Source organism: Rhinolophus hipposideros, assembly GCF_964194185.1.
Source record: "Rhinolophus hipposideros genome assembly, chromosome: 22".
Lineage (NCBI taxonomy): Eukaryota > Metazoa > Chordata > Mammalia > Chiroptera > Rhinolophidae > Rhinolophus > Rhinolophus hipposideros.
Genome location: NC_138068.1, coordinates 31,187,758 through 31,213,117, shown reverse-complemented (window position 1 = coordinate 31,213,117; position 25,360 = coordinate 31,187,758). Strand labels below are relative to the sequence as shown.

At 47.0% G+C, this 25,360-nt stretch overlaps 1 protein-coding gene across 1 annotated transcript in view; it reads left to right on the top strand.

Annotated features, from left to right (window-relative positions):
* The window catches only part of JAG1 (jagged canonical Notch ligand 1), a 36,026-nt gene extending 19,401 nt beyond the window's left edge, over positions 1–16,625 (top strand). The window contains exons 6-26 of the mRNA XM_081033315.1: positions 1,789–1,919; positions 2,361–2,480; positions 2,912–3,025; positions 4,246–4,359; positions 4,963–5,076; positions 5,475–5,521; positions 6,046–6,219; positions 6,690–6,840; positions 7,672–7,836; positions 8,291–8,404; positions 8,907–9,020; positions 9,122–9,235; positions 9,349–9,465; positions 9,957–9,984; positions 10,452–10,537; positions 11,746–11,859; positions 12,487–12,596; positions 12,688–12,921; positions 13,125–13,256; positions 13,436–13,586; positions 14,389–16,625. Of these exons, the coding sequence (XP_080889441.1) occupies positions 1,789–1,919; positions 2,361–2,480; positions 2,912–3,025; positions 4,246–4,359; positions 4,963–5,076; positions 5,475–5,521; positions 6,046–6,219; positions 6,690–6,840; positions 7,672–7,836; positions 8,291–8,404; positions 8,907–9,020; positions 9,122–9,235; positions 9,349–9,465; positions 9,957–9,984; positions 10,452–10,537; positions 11,746–11,859; positions 12,487–12,596; positions 12,688–12,921; positions 13,125–13,256; positions 13,436–13,586; positions 14,389–14,846 (2,902 nt within the window). The 3' untranslated portion in view covers positions 14,847–16,625. The remainder of the gene's footprint in view (positions 1–1,788; positions 1,920–2,360; positions 2,481–2,911; positions 3,026–4,245; positions 4,360–4,962; positions 5,077–5,474; positions 5,522–6,045; positions 6,220–6,689; positions 6,841–7,671; positions 7,837–8,290; positions 8,405–8,906; positions 9,021–9,121; positions 9,236–9,348; positions 9,466–9,956; positions 9,985–10,451; positions 10,538–11,745; positions 11,860–12,486; positions 12,597–12,687; positions 12,922–13,124; positions 13,257–13,435; positions 13,587–14,388) is intronic.
* Positions 16,626–25,360: the final 8,735 nt, after the last annotated feature.

Below are 25,360 nucleotides of genomic sequence, written 5' to 3'. Positions count from 1 at the left end.
AAGTCACTTCAATTTCTCATGAGAACCTTAATCATATGCTATTAAACCTGGGGATAACTTTGTGATACCTCTTTTAGGGTCAGTATTTTTGTTTTCTTTTGAAGTCGTCTGTGGCTTCTTATGGTTCCTTTTTTATGCTTGGGGATCCTTCTCTCATTAATTAGGAGGTGAGGTTGGGTTGTCAGCTGCCTTTTCTTTATTTTATTAGACAAATTGAAGAGGTGTAGGGATCCTTAATTTGGAAGGGAATAAGAGAAAATGATTAAAAAAATATTGCTATTTCCAAATCAGTTTCTTCTTACTATCTTTCAGGCTAAGAATATGAGTAGCAATCTTTAATTGAATTGCCCCCTCACCGCCCAATGACTTGAGTGTCCAGTTTTTAACAATTTCTACTAGATTTATTATTTTGCTCCTTTAAATAGTCACTTGTCATTTAGACTCATGTTCTGTTTTACATAAACCAGAATTCTGTCAGATTAATTTTAAAGCACACATTCTGGTAGTTCTCTGTATTGGGGTGTGGATAGCTTGTTGATAGAAGTTAGGAAGCAATCCGTATTCTCAGGGGTTAAGTTGGTTCTCAGCTGAGAGTGATTAGCTATTAGCTGGATCCCTATAATTTTCCCATGACAAGGATTTGCTCGCCTGCCTCCAGATCTCTGGAAACCGAAAGCCTTTCCTTCTTGAGGGTTGCTTGTTTTTCAGTTACAGCAGAGAGGCTTACGGGGGGCGTTGGTTCTGACCATGGCTTTTCCCAGGTCGCATTATGGAAATATTTGCCTTTCCCTGTTCCTCACTCACACCACCTTCCTTCCACCATCAGGCCTTTCCCCAACCCCCCTCCTATTTGTGAAAGTTTGATTTTTGAGAAGGCAGTTAAAGTTTCAGAGGGCTTGAAACTTGAGGGGTGAGTGGTTGAGATCCTGCCCTCTCTCCCACCCCAGGTGAAGGTTTATGTTTGTGTTTTTGTTTGGGGATCAAAGGCACCATTTGGCCTCGAAAGAGTCCGATTAATGAGGCACTTATAAAGGAAACTCGACTCCCTTCCCCAATACTAGATAAACTGAGTTGACCTTTCTCCCCCCCCCCCCAAAGTGAGAAATAACTATAAAATAAGCATAAGCAGCCACCATAGTGGGTCATGTCATAAATCATCTGTGGAATTGGTTCTGAGAGCTGTTGCTTCCCTCACCCTCCCTGCAGAAATGGGTTCAGGGTTCCTACCGTCGTCTTTGCCAAAGGAGCTGCCCCCTTTCCCTCCTTGTTTGATTTCATAAAACCTCATCCTAAAGCAGTTTCCTGCCGCGCTTGGTGTCTTGTTGCATTTTTGTGCACTGGGGTCGTGACATGCTGTTTAGACAAAGAGCTGAGCCAAGCTGCTGTGTAAAAATCGCCCGAAGTGCCGCATTTGCGAGACTTTCACATGGCTATTGTTGTCACCCGAGAGTCCTTCCTTTCCCTCTCTAGTCTGCTCCGGGATTGATTTATTCCACCCTCGGCTCATTCCTGTAAGCCTGAGAAGAGTGGCTTTGTGAAGGGCAGCCCCACACCGGCCTCTCCCCAAACAGCCCTCCCTTTGTCATGTGTCGCCTGGGAGGAGACCTTGGCCCAACTAGGAAAATGTTTGTTTAGAGGGAGCCCCTAGACAAACCTTTGAGAGTCGACCATCCTGTTACCCAAAATGAAACAAAACAGAAAAACCCTGGACTTGGCAGCCTTGTCTTAATGGCACAGATCTTCCTGAATGTTCTAGAGACTCAAGTGGGGTATGCTGTCTGTCCCCAGGTGCCAGTACGGCTGGCAGGGCCTGTACTGTGACAAATGTATCCCGCACCCGGGGTGCGTCCATGGCACCTGTAACGAGCCCTGGCAGTGCCTCTGTGAGACCAACTGGGGCGGTCAGCTCTGCGACAAAGGTACGTCCCTCAGGGATGGGATCCGGTGGGACAGGGACCTCAGGAGGAGCCCGAGGTCTTAGGGGTGGAATGGCAATCTGGTTGTTTAATTTCTTTATTTTTATTTGCAGGGGCTTTTATTATAAATCTGTTTAAATTTGCTTTTAATGTTATGGTTTGGATTTTTTTTCTTTTCATTGAAGTATAATTGACATGCAGTATATTAGTTTTAGGAGTAGAACGTGATGATTTGACATTTATTTACGTTGCAGAATGGTCACCACAATGACTGGTTACCATCTGTCACCTTACAAAGTTAACACAATATTATTGACTATATTCCTCATACCTATGACTTATTTAATAACTTGTGGCTTTTAAAAGAGGAACGGGGTAGAAACGCAGTGGGTTAGCAGTGTTTACGTCTTTGAGCGACTGACTTCTTCGGGATCTTCTTGGCAGATCTCAATTACTGCGGGACTCACCAGCCGTGTCTCAATCGGGGGACGTGTAGCAACACGGGACCTGACAAATATCAGTGTTCCTGTCCTGACGGGTATTCAGGACCCAACTGTGAAATTGGTAAGTGGTCCAGGAGGAATGAGATCTCTGTGTTGAATTTTTTTTGTACACTCAGCTTTCAAAATATACCTAAGGATTCATAGAAAAATGAACATGTGCTCTAAAGTTAAGACTTGTGATCCAGCAGTTCTGTGGGTCTTTAAGACTTCAAGTCACTCCCGTGTTTTGGGTGACGCTGACTAGCATGGGAGGCTGTGTGTTTGTGAGGCGAGGACCCTGGCTCCGAGATACCTTGAAATGTGGCTGGAGGCAGCTTAGCGAGAAAGATGACTTCCTTTCTTCCCTGGACACAGCAGGGTGATATCACACGCTTGCTGTTATTTTTTGAAACAAGCTTAAGCTGGTGGCCCAGGTGTGGGATCTGGTTGTGGGGAGAGGGTGTGAGTAGCAAAAAGCAGCTTCCCTTGCCGACTGCCATCTGGGTTTTGCAGCGGAGCACGCCTGCCTCTCTGATCCCTGCCACAACAGAGGCAGCTGCAAGGAGACTTCCCTGGGGTTTGAGTGTGAATGTTCTCCGGGCTGGACTGGCCCCACCTGCTCCACAAGTAAGTCTGGGCCTTGGCCTGTGTCCTTTCTAGAGAGGGTCATTGTGTTGAACTACAGAGTTGGGACAGATACCTGGGCACACACGGTCCAGTGTGAAGTCTGGGTGATGTATCTGTCTTGATGGGAGGGGTGAATGCAGTCAGTCTGTTGGGGGGTCTGGCATGAGGTTCCGCCCTTTGCACTTGGAAGTACCCCAATACTATCTGCTAAGTTAGCACATATGTGGCTGCTACCGGAAGAACTTCGTCATGGCATAGCTCCTAACTTTGCATGTGCTCCTGAAGCTCTGCCTCCTCCAGATTGAATCATGGAGAGTCTGTCTACGGGGGGTGGGGGGCGGGTTGTCACTACTGAATTTTGTCCTGGGGGCAGGTGGCTATAGAGTCACCATGGCTACCAGACTTGGCTGCCCATCAGAACCGCCTGGGTGCTTGACAGTATAGTTCTCTGGGTTCCACACAGTTTCCCTTTGGAACTGGAGAGTCTGTATTCTTTAACAAGCTCCTGGGTTTGAGGTGCAGCCAGGTCTGAGAACCACCATCAGCACCCTTGAGAGCACCGCTCAGCATGGTTCAGGATGGGGGTTTGGGTCGGATGGCCTAGGTTGACACCATAGCTTCCACACACCACTGTCGGACTCTGGCCACATAATCTCCCCATGCTCTGTCTAAATGGGATAGTGGCAATTCCCATCTCCAAGTGTTGTGAAGACTCAACGAATGAATTTACAGAGAGAGCCTGGCACCTACTAAGTGGACAGTAGATGAATTGTTAAGAGACAGCTATACTCCAGTGCAGAAGTGGGGAGTTGGCGACCCCAGGTGTGTTATTTTGAGACAACTCTGAGCAAATAGGAAGAACAAGGTTTTCCACCAGTAAAAGAGAGTTACTTTTCCTTCTTCTTACCGACCTTTTGAGCCATGATGAAACTTTTCTTTAAAAATAAAGAGTAGCAGAGGTAGAAGTCCCATGTGACCAGAGGGTTGGTGCTCTGGGGATCGAGCTGACTCTCCCTGCCTACTTAGGTGGGGGATTAAATGATCTGGGGCAGTGGAGGATTTAAAGCTAAAATCAGACCTTATTGTCATTGGAGCAGTCACTTGTAGCAGGTGTCTGGCTCTTCAGTGAAGGCCCCTCATATGAGGGGTGGTATTAAATTATCTAATTGTCAAACAGATTGAGATTAAATTGCCAACCCTCTTTCGTTTTTGTCAAACAGACATTGATGACTGTTCTCCAAATAACTGTTCCCATGGGGGCACCTGCCAGGACTTGGTTAATGGATTTAAGTGTGTGTGCCCGCCCCAGTGGACTGGCAAAACATGCCAGTTAGGTAAGAAAGTTCCTGCCCCAAGGTTGACTTTGATAATCAGAGCTGTTAAGGAAAACGAACTTGTGGCCAGCTGTGTGAGTTTGCATGCCATCATACTAAGAAGTAATTTATGATCAATAGTCCAGCCAGCGGGCTTGGGAGAAGTCACTGGAATGCAAATGGACTAGCTCTTTTAGGCCCTGTGGGAAAGTCGTGGGACTCCTTGAACCATGTCAATCGTCTGTCCAAGGACTGTTCAGCTGGGCTCCAAACAGGGATGATCTCATGAGGAATGAGCTGTCTGCATTCTTTTTGCTACATTTAAATCCCAGCAACTAGGCTGTGTCGGGTTTTGCACAGAAATGCCTGGTGCCTTTGCTGTTCTGTTGGGGGCTGTTGTTAACCAGCAGACAGAAAGTTATCAATTAGCATTCCTTATTGGATGATGTCTATGGAGAGAGCTCAGATGTTCAAAATAGAGAGAACCAAGTGTCTGTTACTTAGCTAGCTTATTAAAATGTCCTCTATTTCAGACAAACTATTGGTACAGTGTTTTGGGGAGAGGGAGGGGAAATGGGGGAGTAAAACTCCCCTTCCTCCCGGCTCATCCTAATTTTCTTTCAGATGCAAATGAATGCGAGGCCAAACCTTGTGTCAATGCCAAGTCCTGTAAGAATCTAATTGCCAGCTACTACTGTGATTGCCTCCCCGGCTGGATGGGTCAGAATTGTGAAATAAGTGAGTGACTTTGTTTTGATTTTGATTTTCATGAAATTTGGTTGTTGAAGGTATTTGCCAATCTGTAGAAGACTAGAATGGTAAAAGGAAAAATCTTATGGAGGGAATGTTTTTGGAGTGATCATTGCAGAAATGAAAACATACACTTTATCAGGCTCATTAGCCAGTAAAAGGGCCACATTCTGATAAGGTGGCTAAAACAATGATGTGAAGTTTCACAAGCTCAGTCTTTAAGAATTAGGGAGGGTTCCCACCCAGTGCAATAACCTTATCTCACCGGAAGCACACAGGAAATCTGATTTGAAGGCTTTATCTGTCCTGAGCTGAGAAGGCTTTTCAATTAAGCCCAATTTCAATGTAAATTGCCTCTTTAATATGATAACTTGTTTGTTTTTTAGATATTAATGACTGCCTTGGCCAATGTCAGAATGACGCCGCCTGTCGGGTATGTAGATCTTTGCTTAAATCAAAACCTTGATGATGGACAACAAATTTAAGATTTATGTGGCCCTGGGAGAGCTCTGTCCCTGTGAGATTTAAAAATGCAGGTGAAAAGTGAGTCTCTGGGAGTTCCACTTGGACTCATGTTACCCCCCCCCCCAACCTCCTGGGATTCATCTTGAAGGCATGCAAGTACTGTGTTTTCCCGAAAATAAGACCTAGCCGGACAATCGGCTTTAATGTGTCTTTTAGAGCAAAAATTAATGTAAGACCCAGTCTTATATAATGTACTATAAGGCCGGGTCTTATCTTAATTTTTGCTCCAAAAGATGCATTAGAGTTGATTGTCCGGCTAGGTCTTATTGTCGGGAAACACGGTAGGAATTCCTCCACACATTTGGAGAGACTTGGCATTTGACTATTGCAGTGAATCAGCTGAACCACAAGTCACGCTAAGCCACTGAAGCCCTGTGTTTGTGCATACATAGGAAAAAAGCATGTATTTCTCCCCCCTTTCTCCTCTTCCAGGATTTGGTTAATGGTTATCGCTGTATCTGTCCACCTGGCTATGCAGGTGATCTCTGTGAGAGAGACATCGATGAATGTGCCAGCAACCCCTGTTTGAATGGGGGTCACTGTCAGAATGAAATCAACAGATTCCAGTGTCTGTGTCCCACTGGTTTCTCTGGAAACCTCTGTCAGGTGAGCAGAACCTCTGGCCAAGTTTTTACAGCAGGAGTCTCCGCCTGCTCCTCCCCCCACTCCTTCCCCCACCCTTCCCTCCCTCCTCCGCCCTTCCCCCACCCCTCTCCCTCTTCCACTCTTACTGCTGTGGCTGGAGTATGCATGAAATCTGTTAACCCCCCCATTGACTAGGGATCTCTGCTAGACAAATGCTGGTGGAAAGAGATTGATGAGTGATTTTCCTGGTTGTATCAGTAGCCTGTCCATTTTATCCCCCTGTCCCCACCCAGCTCTCTCTCACTCTGCCCTGTTTTTTCCAGTGCATACCTGGACAGTGTCTAGGACATAACTGTATTACACAGGGTGTTCTCCTAACAGAAGCAGATAAAGGGGGTCAGATTCCAGAGTCTGCTGCCCCAGAGACATTATAACCACACCTTTGTTTTACTTTGTTTCCTCTTCCCCCACCCTGCTCCTGGTCCTTGCAGCTGGACATAGATTACTGTGAGCCCAATCCTTGCCAGAACGGTGCCCAGTGTTACAACCGTGCCAGTGACTATTTCTGCAAGTGCACTGAAGACTACGAAGGCAAGAATTGCTCCCACCTTAAAGACCACTGCCGAACTACCCCCTGTGAAGGTACCTCCCTGCCCCGGCTCCTGGCTTGTCTGCAAGGCTCACTCCTCTCTCCCCACTTACCACCGCCTTGATACTGAGAAGCAGTGTAGGTGAAGAGATTTAACCCCCCGAACCTGACTGCTGAGGGAAGTCAGGACACATGGAAGCAATCTGTTCAGGCCCACCAGTGCGAGAACCATGTCTATAAGTAGCCCAGGGGAGAGAATGGGAAATTCATTCGGCATTCCTAGTCTGGGGTGGGCTGACTTGTAATGCTGAGACAAATTCCTCAGAGCAGCACTGTCAGGATTTGAAATGTCCGGTATCTGTGCTGTCAGGTACCTGTGCTTTCACGTATGGTACTCATAGGCTGTGTGTGGCCAGTGGAGCACTTAGAATGTAACTAGTGCAACGAGAAACTCTTATTCGACTGAATTTCAAATCATTGAAATTTAGCCACGTGTGGCTGCTGTATTAGGTGGCACAGCCTTGCAGGTTAAGTGTCCTTCAGCCTTGCTGAAGTACGATTAAGTAGGTCCTTCTTCCTTTAGCACACTTTTGCCGAATTGGGTAGATGTCAAAGGTAGACTGAAAGGGGCCCCCAGACATGTAGACTTTTTAGTCACTTAGGGAGAGAATGCCTTTAAAAAACATAAAACTTCCCTCCGCCTGGAATCTCAGTGTTGTCACAGTGTAAAATGGCACGTTGCCAGAGTCTTAGCCCATGAGATGCCTCTTGATTTCTTACCCTAATTAGCCAAAGGTGCCTGTCTCTAGGAAAGCAGGCTTGGTGTAGGAAAGTCATGTCTGATGGGTCAGTGGCTGTGATCTGATTCTGAGTCTGTCTTCTAGTGATTGACAGCTGCACAGTGGCCATGGCTTCCAACGACACACCGGAAGGGGTGAGGTATATTTCCTCGAACGTCTGTGGTCCCCACGGAAAGTGCAAGAGTCAGTCGGGAGGCAAATTCACCTGTGACTGTAACAAAGGCTTCACGGGAACCTACTGCCATGAAAGTAAGACCCCTCACCCTGCCTCTGCCCAGCTCAGGGAGCAATGGAGTCTGCATTGTTTCAGTCGAGACTAGTGAAGATTTACCATTGCGTCTAGGATCTAAGACTGAGTTGTGTTTAATTTATGAGATCACTGACGCCTCTGAGCCTTCACATTTATTTTAAAATGTTCTGGAATCTTAGTTTGGGAGGTCCTACTTTCTGTAGGAGTTTCTTGCCCACACCCACCAAGCAGCTTAGCATGGGAGGGTGTTAAATAAAGTGGATGAGGCATTTTTTGGAAATGCCTCCCCTGCTTGGGGAGCTGCCTATTGAATTCGAGAAATTGTCCTGATGGAGTTGAGAATTTTGAGGTGCCAAGTGCATTTTCTCAGGAGCTGGCCTATAGAACAGTGCCTGGCTATGGCATTACTCGTCCTTTATTTACCTGTTTTTTTCCTTTTCCTTCCTGTCACAGATATTAACGACTGTGAGAGCAACCCCTGTAAAAACGGTGGCACTTGCATCGATGGTGTCAACTCCTACAAGTGTATCTGTAGTGATGGCTGGGAGGGGGCCTACTGCGAAACCAGTGAGTCTGTGGTCTTGTGGGGGACAGACAACTCGGGGATTGTGGGTGGGGGAGTGAATCAACATGAAAAGACTTTCATTTTAATGGGAATCTCTGAAAGTAAGACCCCAACTGTTCCTACAATGGGACCGCATTGACTGGTCCTGTTTGCGTTCGTTAATGCGGTGACAGCCAGTGGGAAGGCACTTCTGCTGAGGAGCTATAGAATCAGACTGTGTGGTTAGGATGATAAATATCGCACTTGCAAAGAAAGGAGTCAGCTCTGTTTTGATGATAATTTCTGCCCATCTTGATTTTAATTTCATGGGAGTGACAGAGGCCTGCCCCAGACATGCCTAACTTGTGGCATTAAAAGTAACCCAGTTGGGGGCTCTTTTACTCCTGGAAAAGGGTGATGGTGTTTAAGTCCTGGGTGGAGAGCAGGGGTGGAGGTGGCCGTAGGAAAGGTGTGGTTCTCGTGAAGTGTCCTGTTTTCAGCTGAGTGTCTCCTTTTTGGTTCCAGACATTAACGACTGCAGCCAGAACCCCTGCCACAATGGGGGTTCGTGTCGCGACCTGGTCAATGACTTCTACTGTGACTGTAAAAATGGGTGGAAAGGAAAGACGTGCCACTCGCGTAAGTGGTAGCCGGCTGGGATTCTGACTCGAGGACCTCTGTTTCTCTGTCTTCTGTGAGGGCTCTGGCTAGGGGCTCACACTGAGATCTTCCTCCTCCAGGTGACAGCCAGTGCGACGAAGCCACATGCAACAATGGTGGCACCTGCTATGACGAAGGGGATGCTTTTAAATGTATGTGTCCTGGAGGCTGGGAAGGAACAACCTGCAACATAGGTAACTGTCTGGTCCACGTGATGGCCTGGGAATGTTTTCCTGGGTCTGGCTATTGCCCCTTCAGACTATCTTCATCCTCAGGGAGGGTGGTCTTGTCTGTTCTTATCTTGTAGCCCGAAATAGTAGCTGTCTACCTAACCCCTGCAATAATGGGGGCACCTGTGTGGTCAACGGCGAGTCCTTCACTTGTGTCTGCAAAGAAGGCTGGGAGGGGCCCATCTGCACTCAGAGTGAGTGTCCCCCATTCCCTTGGAACTTCTCCGAGGGCTGTGGGAGCACATCCTGACACCCTCAGGGACCTACGTTGAAAAGCAGAAGCAGAGCTGTTGGATGTCTGCTTCTGCGTCACCTGGGCCTGTTCTAATGACTTGATGGGACGCAGCCCTGACCTGGGCATGAGAAAGTCACCAAAGAGATAAGTGGAGACAGATGGCGTCTCGTTCCCAGCTCTGGTCTGAGCAGTAGCCTGTCTCCTTCCATCCTCACACCCCTTTCCCACCCTCACCCGGGCCTCTTCCTGTGTACATGTGAACCACACTGAATGAAACAAAGTGTGGTGCAGGCCTGGTTCCAATTGAGCAGAGGTCTGAAGTGCCTTTTGCTGGTGTTCACTACGCCTTCATCATTTGGGTACCCTGGAAATCAGTTGTGTTTTTTCCGAGGGCTAAGACCGCGTTGCCTGTTGAAGGCCTCACTGTTGAGTTCTCTTTTTCCTTTGCAGATACCAATGACTGCAGTCCTCATCCCTGGTAAGTATGACCACCTTGCAAGCCAGCACTTGTTGGCTGTGATGTGCATGGGCCTCACCTGGGGATCTTGTTTAAAATGAAGGTTCTGATTCAGGAGGTTGGCTGGGGCTGCAGACCCTGCCTTTCTAATAAATGCCAGGTGGTGCTGATGCTGCTGGTCCGTGGACCACACTTTAATTAGCCAGGTTGTGTCTTGATTTAGAGCAGTAATTCTCAATCTTGGCTGCCCATGAGAATCACCTGGGAGCTTTTATAAGTCCCAGTGCCTGGGCTGCAGCCGAGAACTGTCAAATGACTCTGAGGGGTGGGGCCTATCAGTATTTTCAAAGCTCCCCAGGCAATGGTGAATGTGGTCAGGGGTGTGAGCTGCTGATGGTAACTGGCGTGGCTCCCTGTCATTGACTGGCAGTGGAGTCGCAGATCGGGAGGGAGGTTGGTAACCATGGTGGTCTTTGCTCTCTTGTTAGTTACAACAGTGGCACGTGCGTGGATGGCGACAACTGGTACCGGTGTGAGTGCGCTCCTGGTTTTGCTGGGCCTGACTGCAGAATAAGTAAGGACTGCCCCTAGCTGGTTTTCTCAGTGGCCTTATTCCCCCCTAGGCCACCTCTCAGGCTGAGACTTTTCATCTTTAAAACAACTAAGGCCACAGTCCCCTTTACTTGCCTGTCAGGGCTCTGTAATCTCTTAAACCTCCAGCCGGCTGGATCCTTCCAGGTACCTGCTGGCCCTTCCCTGGATGGCACTGCCCTCCTTGTTCTAGGGGAGGGAGCGCCAGCCACAGAATGTAATGCGTAAGCTACTCTGAGGCCTTAAAGAGAGAGTGTGCCTTTCCACATGACTAACATGAAATTATGGTCAAGTGGACGTTAACCACAGCTACGCTGGTGGAGCAGAGTTAACACCAATGGAAGGGACTTGGGACCGTGGTTTCCCAAGGCTTAATCAGGCCCTGGTGCAATGATTAAAAAAAAAATGGGGGCAAGCGATGCAATTTTTCAGGAAACTAAAAGTTTATTTTTTATTTTGAACCTTTTCCCTACTCTTTTCTATGCCTTTTCTTTTATAAAAGTGATAGAATAGTTATGGATTTTTGTTCTTGTCCCCAAATTATTTGAAATTTTACTGGTGCTTGAGATCGCCTAGACTGAGACTGACTGGATTTCAGCACTAGATGGGAATGCATTGGTTTTTTTTTGTTTTTTTTGGTTTTGGAATGCATTGTTTTTATTTCCTGTTTCTAAATAAGGTGTTGACATAGGTCACCCTGGTAACCAAATCTTGCCCACTGCCTGATTTTGTAAATAAAGTTTTACTGACACATAGCCGTGCTCATTCATTTACATACTGTCTAGGGCTACTTTCAAGCTATGAGAACAGAGTTAAGTAATTATCGCAGAGACACATGGCCTGCAAAGCCTAAAATACTTCATATCTCACCCTTTTAAAGAACTTTGCTGGCCCTCCCTGTAAATTGTACTGTCAGAGAAAAACGAACTTAATTTAAAATTGCTGCCTCCTGAAATGATTCTCAGCTTTTAAAAGTCAAGCTCATAATGATTTCAGGGGGCAGTGACTGGCGGAGACTTTTGGAGTGCTGATGATCTGTTGTTTATTTGGGTGCTGGTTACCTGATAAAAATTCATCAAGCTTATACTTACATCTCGTGTGCTTTTCTATTTGTATGTGATGCCAATAAAAACTTAGGAAAATCATTTCTGCCTCCTATCAGAGCCTAAATTTGAATTCCATTTCTCCTAGACATCAATGAATGCCAGTCTTCACCTTGTGCCTTTGGGGCAACCTGTGTGGATGAGATCAATGGCTACCGGTGTGTCTGCCCCCCAGGGCACAGCGGTGCCAAATGCCAGGAAGGTATGTGGGCTCGCTCCCATCTGCCCATGTGGCCTTGGGGTGAGTGGGTACTCTAGTCACGACAGTCACCATTTTGACCATGACTAGGCATTGTGCGCAGGGAGAAAACACGGAGGGGACATAGTGGGGACCACAGGGAAAGGGAAACTGAGAGGTCCCCTAAAAACAGGCTGTTGTTTTTAGTTAGCTTTGCCACGATAATGCTGTGTAACAAACAATCCCAAAACTTGGTGGCTTACAACAGGCATTTAATTGTACTCACCGGCATGCAAAGCGGGCACAGTGGGAAGTGCTGTGGGTTGGGCTCAGGTCTGTTCTCTGTCCTTCCTCACCCTCCCTGGACCGGCTGCATCTGGGGTGTGTTCTTTTCCTGGCCAATGGCAGGCTTGCAAGAGGCTAAGTTCAACTGTGAGACTGCTTACCTCATATCCCCTAGCTTTTCTTTGGTCAAAGCAGGTCACATGGCCATGTGCAAAATCAGCAGGGCAGGGAAGTACACTTGCCTCTCGTGAAAGGAACTGTTGTCATGTGGCAAAGGGCACGGGTGTAATCATTTCCTAACAGGAAGGGAGTGAAAAATCAAGAGAAAAGGAAAGTCCTTCCACTCACACATTTCCCGCCTTTCAGTTTCAGGGAGACCTTGCATCACCATGGGGGGTGTGATACCAGATGGGGCCAAGTGGGACGATGACTGCAATACGTGCCAGTGCCTCAACGGAAGGATTGCCTGCTCAAAGGTAGGATGTGCGGGCCGCTGCACGTCACCCGAGCTCTGGAATTGCTGATGGGAGTTTTTCCTGAGCTGCCCACTCTGGTCTCTCTCTCTAGGTTTGGTGTGGTCCTCGACCTTGCCTGCTCCACAAAGGGCACAGTGAATGCCCCAGCGGGCAGAACTGCATCCCCATCTTGGAGGACCAGTGTTTCGTCCGCCCCTGCACTGGTGTGGGCGAATGTCGTTCTTCTAGTCTACAGCCGGTGAAGACCAAATGTACTTCTGACCCATATTACCAGGATAACTGTGCAAACATCACGTTCACCTTCAACAAAGAGATGATGTCCCCGGTACGGAACAACTTCTCTTTCAATTTGGGATGGTGTGTGGCTGCTTTTGCTAAGGCAGGAGCCTCTCAAGCTAGTTCTTTGGAGCCTAGTTCCTATCTTACAGCAGAGAGTGACTTCAGTGTAACCTAACTTCCAACGGAACGTCAGCCTTTTTTTTCCTTTCAGTGTCTTACACATGTGTGGACTTTTAAATATCGTTCTAGGGTCTTACCACGGAGCATGTTTGCAGTGAATTGAGGAATTTGAATATTTTGAAGAATGTTTCTGCTGAATATTCAATCTACATAGCTTGTGAGCCTTCCCCTTCCGCGAACAATGAAATACATGTGGCCATTGTAAGTATAAGATCTAGTCACACTTAATTGATTGCAAAGTTGCTAGCAGACTTCTGTTAGCCAGTGTCAGAATGGAGCAAATACAGTGCTTGATGTACCTGTATTGTCAAGTAATTTTGAATAAAAGCTACTGGTGGGTGTTCCCTGACCCTCCAGTTTGACAGTTCTTCTTTTTCCAGTCTGCTGAAGACATACGGGATGATGGAAACCCTATCAAGGAAATCACTGACAAAATTATAGACCTTGTTAGTAAGCGTGATGGGAACAGCTCTCTCATCGCTGCCGTTGCAGAAGTGAGAGTTCAGAGGCGTCCTCTGAAGAACAGAACAGGTAGGCATTGGTGGGAATGGTCCCTTTTTGTGATGACTGCCAGATGAATCTCATCACACTGCCCAGTAAACCACCATGTGGGGAGGTCCCCCTCAGAACCCCTCTACCCCATTTATTTGGTGAGAAAACTGAGGACAGCTGACAATAGCAAGTAAGGTCTTACGGCGATAGGCAGCCTTTTCCCTGCCAACAAGCTGTGTTCTCGCCGGCAGGCACCCCTATGGAACATGCCCTGTCTCTAGATCCCACACAAAGCCCTGTGCAGGCAGACACTGCTGTCCGCTGTGTACTGGGCGTGCCAACCCTGCCTTGGTGTTCCGGTGTCCTAAGCACTGTGCGACACTGGTTTGATCGGTGTGCTGATGGCCCTGCAGCACGTCCAGATTCCCCTTTAAATGATCTTGAGCGTCATTGTTCTAGTGAGGCGAGAAATTGGGTTCCTAAGCATACAGGGCTTTGGAGCTCTGTGTGCTCAGTTCGAGATTCTGATAATTCTGAACCCCAGATCCCATAATGAGCTACCTCAGTAGCCACACTCCCCCTGACTGAGCCAGACGCCACCCTCCCCACACAAAGATGGGGAGCCGTAGGAGCTGCTGCTCTGCTCAGTCTCTCTGGGGACAGTAGTGTCAGGGTCTCCGAGGGTTCTGGTCCGAGCATTGCTGATCCAACTGAGTTGACATCGCGCAGTTGTGAAAAGGGACTTGTCCCCATGGTGTCCCTTTTAGGGGCTAAGGACAGGAGAACCACTGTTGGTGTTCCTTTGTTCGGAGGGTTCATTGGTTTGGGGCCTGCCTTGCAGACTTCCTGGTCCCCCTGCTGAGCTCGGTCCTGACCGTGGCGTGGATCTGTTGCTTGGTGACGGCCTTCTACTGGTGCGTGCGGAAGCGGCGGAAGCCCCGCAGCCACGCCCGCGCGGCCTCCGAGGACAACACCACCAACAACGTGCGGGAGCAGCTGAACCAGATCAAAAACCCCATCGAGAAGCACGGGGCCAACACGGTCCCCATCAAGGATTACGAAAACAAAAACTCCAAAATGTCGAAAATCAGGACACACAACTCGGAGGTGGAAGAGGACGACATGGACAAGCACCAGCAGAAAGCCCGGTTCGCCAAGCAGCCGGCCTACACGCTGGTCGACAGAGAGGAGAAGCCCCCCAACGGCACGGCCGCCAAACACCCGAACTGGACAAACAAACAGGACAACAGAGACCTGGAGAGCGCCCAGAGCTTAAACCGCATGGAGTACATCGTATAGCAGACGGCGGCGCCACCTCCGCCGCTGGGTAGGGTCTGAGGGCTCGCGGGGCTGTCGTTCTGTAACTGTCCTAGTCCGGTCTGAGGCTGTCGTTGACTTAGAATCCCTGTGTTAATTTAAGTTTTGACAAGCGGGCTTACACTGGCAATGGTAGTTTCTGTGGTTGGCTGGGAAGTCGAGGGCTGCATCTCACAGCTATGCAAAAACCAGGCCACCGTGCCCTGGGCACCGCCCCTGCCGGCGACACGTCCCGGCTCAGGCTCCCAGGAGCAGGCCCGGGCCCTAGGCCTTGAGCTTCCACTTCTGCCAGATGTCCCGATGGTGATGCAGTCTTAGGATCATAGTTTTATTTATATTTATTGACTCTTGAGTTGTTTTTGTATATTGGTTTTATGATGACGTACAAGTAGTTCTGTATTTGAAAAGTGCCTTTGCAGCTCAGAACCACAGCAACTATCACAAATGAGTTTATTATTTATTTTTTTTATTGTATTTTGTTGTTGGGGGCGGGGGGACTTTGATGTCAGCAGTTGCTGGTAAAATGAAGAATTTAAAGAGGAAAAATGTGTCAAAAGTAGAATTTTGTATAGTTATGTAAATAATTCTTTTTTATTAATCACTGTGTATATTTGATTTATTAACTTAATAATCAAGAGCCTTAAAACATCATTCCTTTTTATTTATATGTATGTGTTTAGAACTGAAGGTTTTTGATAGCATTGTAAGTGTATGGCTTTATTTTTTTGAACTTATTTTCTTACTACGTGTTGCCTATAAGCCAAAATTAAGGTGTTTGAAAATGGTTTATTTTTAAGACAATAGGATGGGCTTCTGTGCCTGGAGTACTAGTGGAATTCTTTTTTGTACGATGTCAGATGTTTAAAACACCTTCAATAGCATCACTTTAAAACACGTTTTAAGGACTGACTGAGGCAGTTTCAGAATTAGTCTAGAACAGTTTCCTTTTTTTTCTGCTTTAGACTTGAAAAGAGACAGGCAGGTCATCTGCTACACAGCAGTTTAAGGGAACAAGTTGAGCTATGACTCTTAACGTAGCCAAAATGTGAGTGGTTGAATATCATTAAAAATATGAAATTAATTGTGTGAAGTTGGAAGCACACCAATCTTATTTTGTAAATTCTGATTTCTTTTCACCATTCGTATGTAATACTGAACCACTTGTAGGTTTGATTTTTGTTGTTATCTACTGCATTTAGGGAGTATTCTAATAAGCTAGTTGAATACTTGAACCATAAAATGCCCAGTAAGATCACTGTTTAGATTTGCCATAGAGTACACTGCCTGCCTTAAGTGAGGAAATCAACGCTATTTCGAAGTTTAAGATCCAAAAGGCTTATAAAAACAATTTCATTGGTTCACTGTTGAGACCGTGCAGATACTTTGTATTGTCCTATTAGTGTTATATGAACATAAAAATGCATCTTCGATGTGTTGTTCCTGGCAATAAATTTTGAAAAGTAATATTTATTAAATTTTTTTGTATAAAAACATGGAACAGTGTGGCCTCTTCTGAGCTTCTGTAGTTCTCCTCGGCTCTGCCATGTGCCTCTGCCACTCGGCCGGGTCTGTTCTGGTAATCGGGGTCTGATAAACAGGCCATAATTGACAAGGGCACAGACCAAGAACTGAACCTTTTCAACCACCAAATTCATCAGCTGCTGTGAAGCTGGAGCTGTGAGCGCCCCATCTTTGGGGCCTCGATTCCCCTGTCATTCAACAGCAAGTGTGAATATTGCTTGAATAAACACCACTGGATCAATGGCCTGCAGTGTGGAGGTGAATTGTTTGTGAGCACTCACGGGAAATGCCCACTGCACTAAAAGGGCTTTAAATAGCTTGGAATTGCTGCTGGGGGATGAAGAGGGAGATTGAATGCTTTTTCTCTTTTCCTGGTTACTTGGATTAATATTAATGTCCTTCCATCATTATAGAACACATTCTCATGGTTTTTGTGCACACTTACACCCCCAGGCTGGTTTTCCTCACCGCATAGCAGGTAGTAGTTACGAGCTGCTGGGCCCCATCTGTCTCCTCATCACGTTCCCAGGAAGTGAATGTTCTGTTGGCCTCGACATGCAGCCTTGGGGTACCAGGTATCTGGAACCTTATGGAAGTTCCCACCTGTTAAGGGCAGGAGGGCTGTGGTTCTCTCACTCAGGACTGCTGGGCCCTGCCCCCACATCATGAGGTGGGGCTGGAGAAGCTTTGCCTCTGGCACCTCTGCAGTGAGGGATGAGCGGAGGTGACGTGCCCGTGGACAGCTTCCAGCAGCTGCTTGGAGTTGACAGGAGTTCCCTGCTTCTGGTTAATAAGCCAAAGCTTACCCTCCTCAGAGCTGTCCCCTAGCGCTGCAATGTTCAGGCCACCCACCACCCACCTCCAATTTCCATAGCATAACTCCAACTGGAGCGACAAACTTTGGAGGAAAAGCTGATGGGGGATGTTTTTCATTCTTGGGAAACTCTTTTCTTGTTCTGCCAGGCTAAGAATTGTGTTCTCTGATGAGCATCTTGTTTTAGAGTGGATGATGGGCTGTAAGTATCCCTGGCCTTGGGCATGAAAAGGCCAGCAAGGGAGTCAGAGTCCACAACTGCGTTTTAGCTTGTTGGGGAGGCCGCCCGAAGGATGGTGAGTCGGGATTCCCATGACATCTGCCTGCTCTAGTGTAGCAATACTTTTGTCACTAATCTGCTGAACAGCTGGTTTCTGCAAAGTGGCATAAGAGAGACAGATGTGCGCTGGTACAGACCCAGGGAGCTGGAAACAAGGTCTGGTTTAGCAGTGCTGAATTCAAACCATCCTGAAGCAATACCTTACTCTGGTGATTTGTAAACTTGGATTATGCAGGACCCCAGAATTTTCTGGGTAGTTGCCAAATACTTTTGTGCCAAGAAAAAAATGTTTAATGAGCCTCTGCAAAGGGACGTGATCTCGAGATTCACTTGTGTTTTAAGGAACCTCCCATCCCGGACACTCTCAGTAGTGGGAAAGTAGAGATCAGGCTCCTTGAAGCCAGGACCGTAATTGTCAAGGATGGTTTTCACCTTTCTCCAGGTAGAAGGAATCAAGCAAGGGAGCCTTGGTTATCCTGGGTAAAAGAAAGTGAAACGGAAAGGACTCTGTACCTTTCCCATTCTCCATGAACATTCTGGGCCCTCTTTAAGCAGGCACTGGAAGGGAATATTCAGTCCAGAAACGTGGCTAACTAGAACTCCAGCATTAGCATATACCGTAAAACTCCGGGAAGCAGTCAACTAGAAGCTGATCGTTTTTAGATGGGCAACTGTTCTGAGATTCTAGAACAATGTAGAATCAGAGTACAAAAGTGGTGGAGGTATCTCTTAATTGGCTAAAAGTTCAGTGAGACTGGGTGATGATCAGAAGTGTACTTTGGCAGCAGAGTGTTTCAATGTAGGCCTGGCCCAAGATTCACCAGAAGTGGGGCTGGGGAATCTATTTTCAAGAGCTCTCCCCTCCTCCCCCTTCCTCCCTGCCTTATGTACAGTAAAATTGGAGAACAACTCTACCAAAGTATAAAGTACTAAAGTACAATCTCTTCATTAATTACAGTTTTTCCTCCTTGTTAAACTGAATTAAGTAGCCTGGAAGCCAGTTTGTAGCTAAATTGCCACCTGACATCATTTTTAAGTAAAATAATTACACAGCCCCTTGAGCAAGTTGTGGTCTAAATGCTTCGTGTTTATTGGTTGATCTGAGAGGTCAATGAGTCAAAGTTAACTTACTTGGTAATATTTCTTAGGCAGCAAAGAGCCAAAGGAACCAGAGTGTGGGCTTCCCACCCTTCTAAACGGTGTATGCCTGTCTATCCAAAAGTGAGTGAGCGTGCAGCTAGAAACCAGTTGCCTTTAAAGAAAAAAGTCTTACAGGCTTTCAGATGTTTGCAACTTGGGCTGAGCAAAGTTCCAGCATTTCCGTTTGGACTGCGGGTCTTTCTTGCCTCTAACTGGGAATGAGAAACAGGAGTTCAGAGGTTCCTGGGCTGGGAAGACACAAGCACATGGCTTATGGGAAGCCTCCTCCTGCTAATGTGTATTTATACTTTGTGAGCTCTGATTCATCCAAGCACTGGAACAGAAATCTGCTTCCTGAGGTTCTGTTTTTAAATAGTTTGCAAAAACAACAATTATTTTTCTTAACATTTTTTTCCACCCCACAAGCACCTAAACATCCCAGCTCAAGCTATGTCAGTCTCCAACAATGCCAACAGACAGCTTGGTATTCGGAGGGAGAAGGCTGCCCCGAGGCAGTTCTGTGGGGTTCTGGCCCTACAAGTCTCAAAAACAAAGTTTAGAAACCATTTGGGCAATCTTGTTACATCACTTCAAAACTAGGTGATATTTCTGGGTCCATTAAAAATAACAAATTTAGCTTTGTGAACAATTGCTTCCAATGGTTACCAGTAACAGCAAGTGGGGTGAGGCTATGGGCCTGTGGCTGCTGTCGCTGGGCAGCAGAGGCTCTGCACGCCTGCCTAGCACCCTCAGAGACAGTGTCAAAGGGCGCGGCTCCCCTGCTTCGGACATAAATTCTACCTGTATTACTTGCTCTTGCATGCCTGGCACAACCGTCCCAATTTGGAGTGTCTCTTTCAAGTCCCAGGCAGCTTTTACAAGTCCTAAATTATGTACCATTATGCACAGGTCCGGTATTAACCTGTGATATGCAAGTTGGGAACATTAACTTGCAAGTAAAGGCTCTTAAATCCAGTAAGAACCTTGAATTGAGGCCTGCCCACTGCCTCCCCCATCCTACCCTTTTCCCTCCCCCTGCAAATATCCACACCAGGGCACCCAAGAGTTGAATTATCCAGAGAGCAAAAGCAGATGCCAGCAACATGAAAGTAACAGCTTTGTTTTAAAGAGAAGCTCTCCTGGCAGGGCCAGCGTGGCTCCTCCGTGATCCCAAAGGGAATACAAGTTTGCAGCTGGCTCCCTAATGACTACTCAGGTGCCACAACACAAGACAGTGACCTTGATCTGAGCTGTGCCTCTTCTAGGTTTTGAGTAGAAAGGGACATCTTTCTAAATCGGAGAGCAATAGGTGTTTTCCGAATCAAAGGCAGATTAAGCCCTGTCCCTTTGTAGGTGTTTCCTTTGTTCGTTCAGATTTTCTTTTTAGTTTCTGCTGCGTAGGATTATAAAGTGAATCACAGGAAAAGAGGTTCAGAAAGGAAATCGACAGCCCCACTACATCCTACTCCTGTCTGCGCATGCACACGGCATGCACATGCACTCACGCACACCACAAGCACACTGTACAGGCGTTTTCAGGACAACAGCACTGCTCCCCATACACGTGGGAAGGTCCTGGCCAGCATCAATTATCATTAGGCCTTAACACACATTCCCTAGCCACTCCTGCATCCCGACAGGCGACTTCAAGGCTATCACGGGAAAACTGCCTGAGCGTTTAAAATACTAAAATGCAAGTGGCTGGAATGTGCTGAAGTTCCCCAGGTCCTCTGTGGTGGGGCCAGTAGCAGAGACCTGGGAGTTACTGAAACTGCCTATGGACAGCTCTGCTTCCTCCACCCAGCACCCCCAAAAGCGGCTCTCCTTCGCTCTCCTCACCCACCCACCGCTGAGGGATGAGCATTAGGAACTAACTATTCCAGGAGTCACCTTTAACCTGTCAGCGTGGGCCAGAAGGACATATTAGACAGAAGTTTCCTATGTGCTGAGGCACCCACGCTGAACGGTTTAGGAAAACCCCGTCCTGGAGACAGAAATGTAAACTCTCCAAGTTCAGGATATTAATGAGACACTCTGGGGGCTCGCTCTGGCTGTGCAAGGATGGTTTTGGGAAGTGTTTTAAAAAAAATCTGAGACTTAAAGAAGAGTGCCAACGTGAAACAGCTCCAGGTTTGCACAAAACTAAGGAAAATGTGTCTGAGGTAAAGGAAAAGGAGTGAAGGGAGGGGTTGGGGTGTGGCGGGCGCAGGGGGGCAAGGCCTCACCACACCCTCTGGCTTTCCCCACGTCTGTGGTCCTGTTATTTCTGTGCTTCCTGTGAGTTCTCAGTCCAGCACTCAGCAGGAGAAGTCCCGAACATTTCCTTTAGGACGTTCTGCCTCCACATGGGCCCGGCCAGTCGCCAGGCTGTGTATGCCCGGTGGTCAAGGGCATGCTCTCTGGAGCCAGACTTCCTTGATTCCAATCGCTGCCCTTCCTTCCCAGTTCCTGGTGTTGGAAGTTTCTGCCTGTGCAGCATTGGGCTCACACAAGTTCGGCCCGACAGCAGTTTCTGGGCTTTGGTGTCAGACAGACCTGGATTCTGGGCTCTGCCACTTACTTACTTGGGAAAGTTTCTGAAATTTCTTTGTGTCTCAGTTTCCTCATCTGTGAAATGGTGATAGTAAATGTATCCTACTGTTAGGAATCATGAAAAGGGGCGCAGGAAGAACGCTGCTCTTAGGATCTCTCCAAACATCCTCTGATATAATAGAGTCCATAGAAAGATGAAGGAATCCAGCTAGATTCCAAAGACAGCATCCAATCTTGCCATCAAATTGGGCCCCTGTGAGAAGAGCTAAGGGCTGTTGGATCTGGTGCTAAATGGAACCCCAAAGGTGGCCCCTGGTTATGTGATCAAACACTAGTTCAGGTGCTGCTGTGAAGGGATTTTGTAGACATAATCAAAGTCCCAAATCAGATAGCCTTAAAATTAGGAAATTGTCCACGTGGAGCTCACTTAATCAAGGAGCTCTTTAAAAGCAGAGTTTTACCTGAAACTAACTAATAAAAAGAAGACAAAAAAAGCAGAGTCTCCTCTGGCTGGTCACACAAGGAGAAGTCAGAGATTTGACATGTGAAAGATTCAGCACCAGGGTCGGTCACGTGGCAAAGACCCGAGAACAGCCTCTGGGAGCTGAGCGAACTCCCTGGTCAACCACCAGCGGGGACAATGGGGCCCCAAGTCTCACAACTGAATTCTGCCAACAAACTGAGGCAGCGTGGAGGTGATCGTTCGCTAGTTGAGCCTCCAGTTGAGGATACGGCTGGCAGACACCTGGGTTCCAGCCTTGTGAGGACCCAGCTAAAAGGAGTCAGAAACTGTTCGATGATCAGTTTCTTGTTTTAAGTTGGTAATTCGTTATTCAACAACAGCAAACTAACACAGGCCTCTTCTAAAGGGACTTGGACCAGGCTGTGGGGAGGTGCTATATTTGATTTTGACTACAAATCATTGGCTTTTTCCCAGATCAATTCAGTGCTTCCTACCAGCATAGCAGAACTCATTCGGGGCAAGTATGAACTGCAGAATCTCAAAAAAACTTGGTGCCTGATTAAATTCTACAACAGTGTGTGGTCTGTGAGTGGAGAGAGCTCTCCAAAGCCTCTAAATAATAATAGAACATAGGTCTTTCTTCCATATCCATAGTTTCATCAAATCAGGGCCAAATGAGGTAAGCTCAGGTGCCTGGCCTTGGCAGACTCCAGGACAGTCTTGGGCCAGTTATTTCTTCTTATGAAACGTGATGTTTAACTCGTTTCCTTGATGAGGTTTTCAGTGGATTGGTCATCTCAGAGATACTTTGCAATCCCACCTCCCCATCCCAAGCAGCCTTTCCATACACAGAAGTTCCCTCCTCAGCTGTCCTCACTGCACAGTGGCCACTTCCCCTGGACCAAGAACAGGCTACATGTCAAGCCCCACTTTCTCCCCCCATCTCCTTTTTCCTTTGTTTGTCGTCCTATGGTGGGCAGCTGGCCTAGGTGGGCACGCATAGCCAGTGGCAGAAAGCTCACGTTTCTCTCAAGTTCAGTGGGCTTTTCTAAGATAGTACCAAAATGTGGAACATGTGGAACAATAGCCAAAATCGTTTCTACAACCAGAACCCAGAACGTGTTATGTGATAAATGAGTACTGAGAAATACTATCTTCAAGAGAAAAAGCAAGGCCAATTTGATATTGGCAATTCACAGATTGATGGACAATCTGCTTGTCATTGAGCCTGTATAGAGGTTTTTAGGTGAGATCCAAAAGGTGGTTCCAGCTGGAGATTCTTATTAAAATCAAAATAAGAACCCCAGCAGATCCCCTGTATCTCTTCAGGGAGCTCTTCCTCCCAGAGGTGTTTTCAGACTGACTTTTCTTTGCAGAGCCACTGTGCATGCTCCCCCAGGTACCCCAGGCTCTGCTCAGGCAGTGTCCCCTGCTCTAGATGGTCACCAAGGCACCGGGGAAAGGCTTGCCAGGGAAGCATTTTAAGGGAAATATCCAAATCAAGGTGCTGCTGTTTCACAAGCCCGGATTCACTCTGGCATCATTACAGGAAGGTCCTTCCAGGCTCCGCCTACTGGGACACATCCCAAACGCCCAGCCCAATCTGCCACATCAAGGCTGGAGGTCGCTTTAATTTACCATTCCACCTTCTCCCTCTGACAAAAGGAATGGATGGCTGGTATTAATCCTCCCAGGCACCCACAGTGGGTTTGGGAAAGAGCCCTCTGCATTCTTCTCACCAGCTGAGCATGTTAAGGAGGAACTGAAAAGGCCTTAAGAGCCACTGGGCTTCAAAAAATTCCCAGTCAATTCATCTATCACCTGCCTCCTCCACAGGAGGGTCTGCCGGTCCATTCCACAGTTCCAGGGGCAGGTGGAGAGGGTTGTGAGGGAGTGAGTGGAAGTAAGAGCTATGCCTGTGTGTGTGTGTGTGTGTATGTGTCCGTGTGTGTCTGGGTCCCCATGTGTCTGTATGTGTGTGTGTGTGTGTGTGTGTGTGTCTAAGTGCAAAGAAAAGACTAGTAATAGAAGAGCCGGTGAGAGGGCGTGGGAGACTGGGAACTTATTTATAAAAGCTCTTCTGCCCTAAAGCAAGTCAAACTCCCCGCTGAGGAGCTGCTTTTTCTTCCTCCCTTTTGAGTCTTGTGTGCTGAACTGACCTCTCCCCCGGCAGAGGTCAGCGCTCTGCTCCCCCTGTGCACACTCGGCTTTCTGGGGCTTGGTCGCCTTAGAAGCCTGAAGAGGAGAGAATTCTTCAGCTCTAATTTCTGAGAGAAAAGCTGTAATAAATCTCGTGAAGAAGCTGGCCTTTTTTTTTTTTTTTGAAGAAATATATATACGTTGTGATCTTTGGGGAGCTGTGGAGAAAACAAAAAGCAAACATGGAACTACATCACTGGAGTCCCCTCCCACAGCCTACTTCACCCCCTAAAATATATCAGTCTGGGTAATGAATGAGGTTTTAAGAAATGTAACTGAACTTAAAATACGAGGTCAGCATCTCATCCTAGGTAATCCTTTGGAGGATGAGAAATTCTCCTGATTTTCCCACAGGGTTATTTCAGATGCGCTTTCTGAGCCAAACTATTTTAAAAGCATTCACTCTTCCACTGCCCTGCCAAATGTGAACTTGAGATTCACATGCACTTTTCAAGAGCTTATTAATAATATTAATGATCACAGATCAAAGACAAACCCCAATTATTTAGGTGCTTTAAAAACTCATCTTCTCTACAAGGGTAACAATTTCTCAGTGCTGCCAAAGATGAAGCTGTGTGCTGATGTGCCGGGTCTATAAAACAGCATAACTAACTGGAAAACAACACATCTCTGTGTGTTTACCGACACCTTTTCACCAAAGCCAGGCCCATTCATTAAGTAGGTACACTTCTTTTTTTTTTTTTTTTTTTAAATTTTTTTTTTCACATTTTTTTTTTTTTTGCCTTTTTGTGTGTGTATGTGTATGTGTGTGTGTGTGTTGAGAGCCCACTGGCCCATGTGGGAATCGAACCGGCAGCCTTCGGAGTTAGGAGCACGGAGCTCTAACCGCCTGAGCCACCAGGCCAGCCCAAGTAGGTACACTTCTGATGTGCAGAAAGCCCCTCTTCTAAAGGATACTCAGTTCTTAGCAGACCCTGCGTCTTTTAACATCCAGTTTTAAACAATAGTTCTTAACTAAGGCTTCTCATGAGAATCATTAATTGAGGATCTTTTAGAACTGCCAATACTCAGGCTGTATCTCAAGGATTCTGATTTAACTAGAAGCTACCCAGGTAATTCCAATGTGTGGCCAGTGTCAAGAACCTGCTTTTAAACAGATGGAGAAATTAATGCATAGTTTTTTAATCAAGAAATTAGTGCATGGGAGTGGTGTTTACCTCAGGAATCTACAGGGCCAAGTGTGGCACTTAAAATATCAGAAAAGAATTTTATTTGACAAATGAAGAAACTAAGGCCCGGAACATTAAGTTACTTGTCCCCAAGCACACAAGCCAATTAGTGGCAAAGCAGCAGCCTGGACCCAGGGTTTGCGCTCACAGCCCCATGCCATCTTTCTGTCTCCAGAAACCCAGCCCAGGCCCCATGCGCAGGGCATCTTGCCTGTGGGCTCGGCCACACGGCGCGCCGCCAGACCAAAACACGAAGAAATGGGCTTTGCTTCATCAGTTGCAGTGGTTCTCAGCATCTCATGCACAACTATTCAAATGTATCATTCAAACCTGATATTGAAATGCTTCTGAAAAATT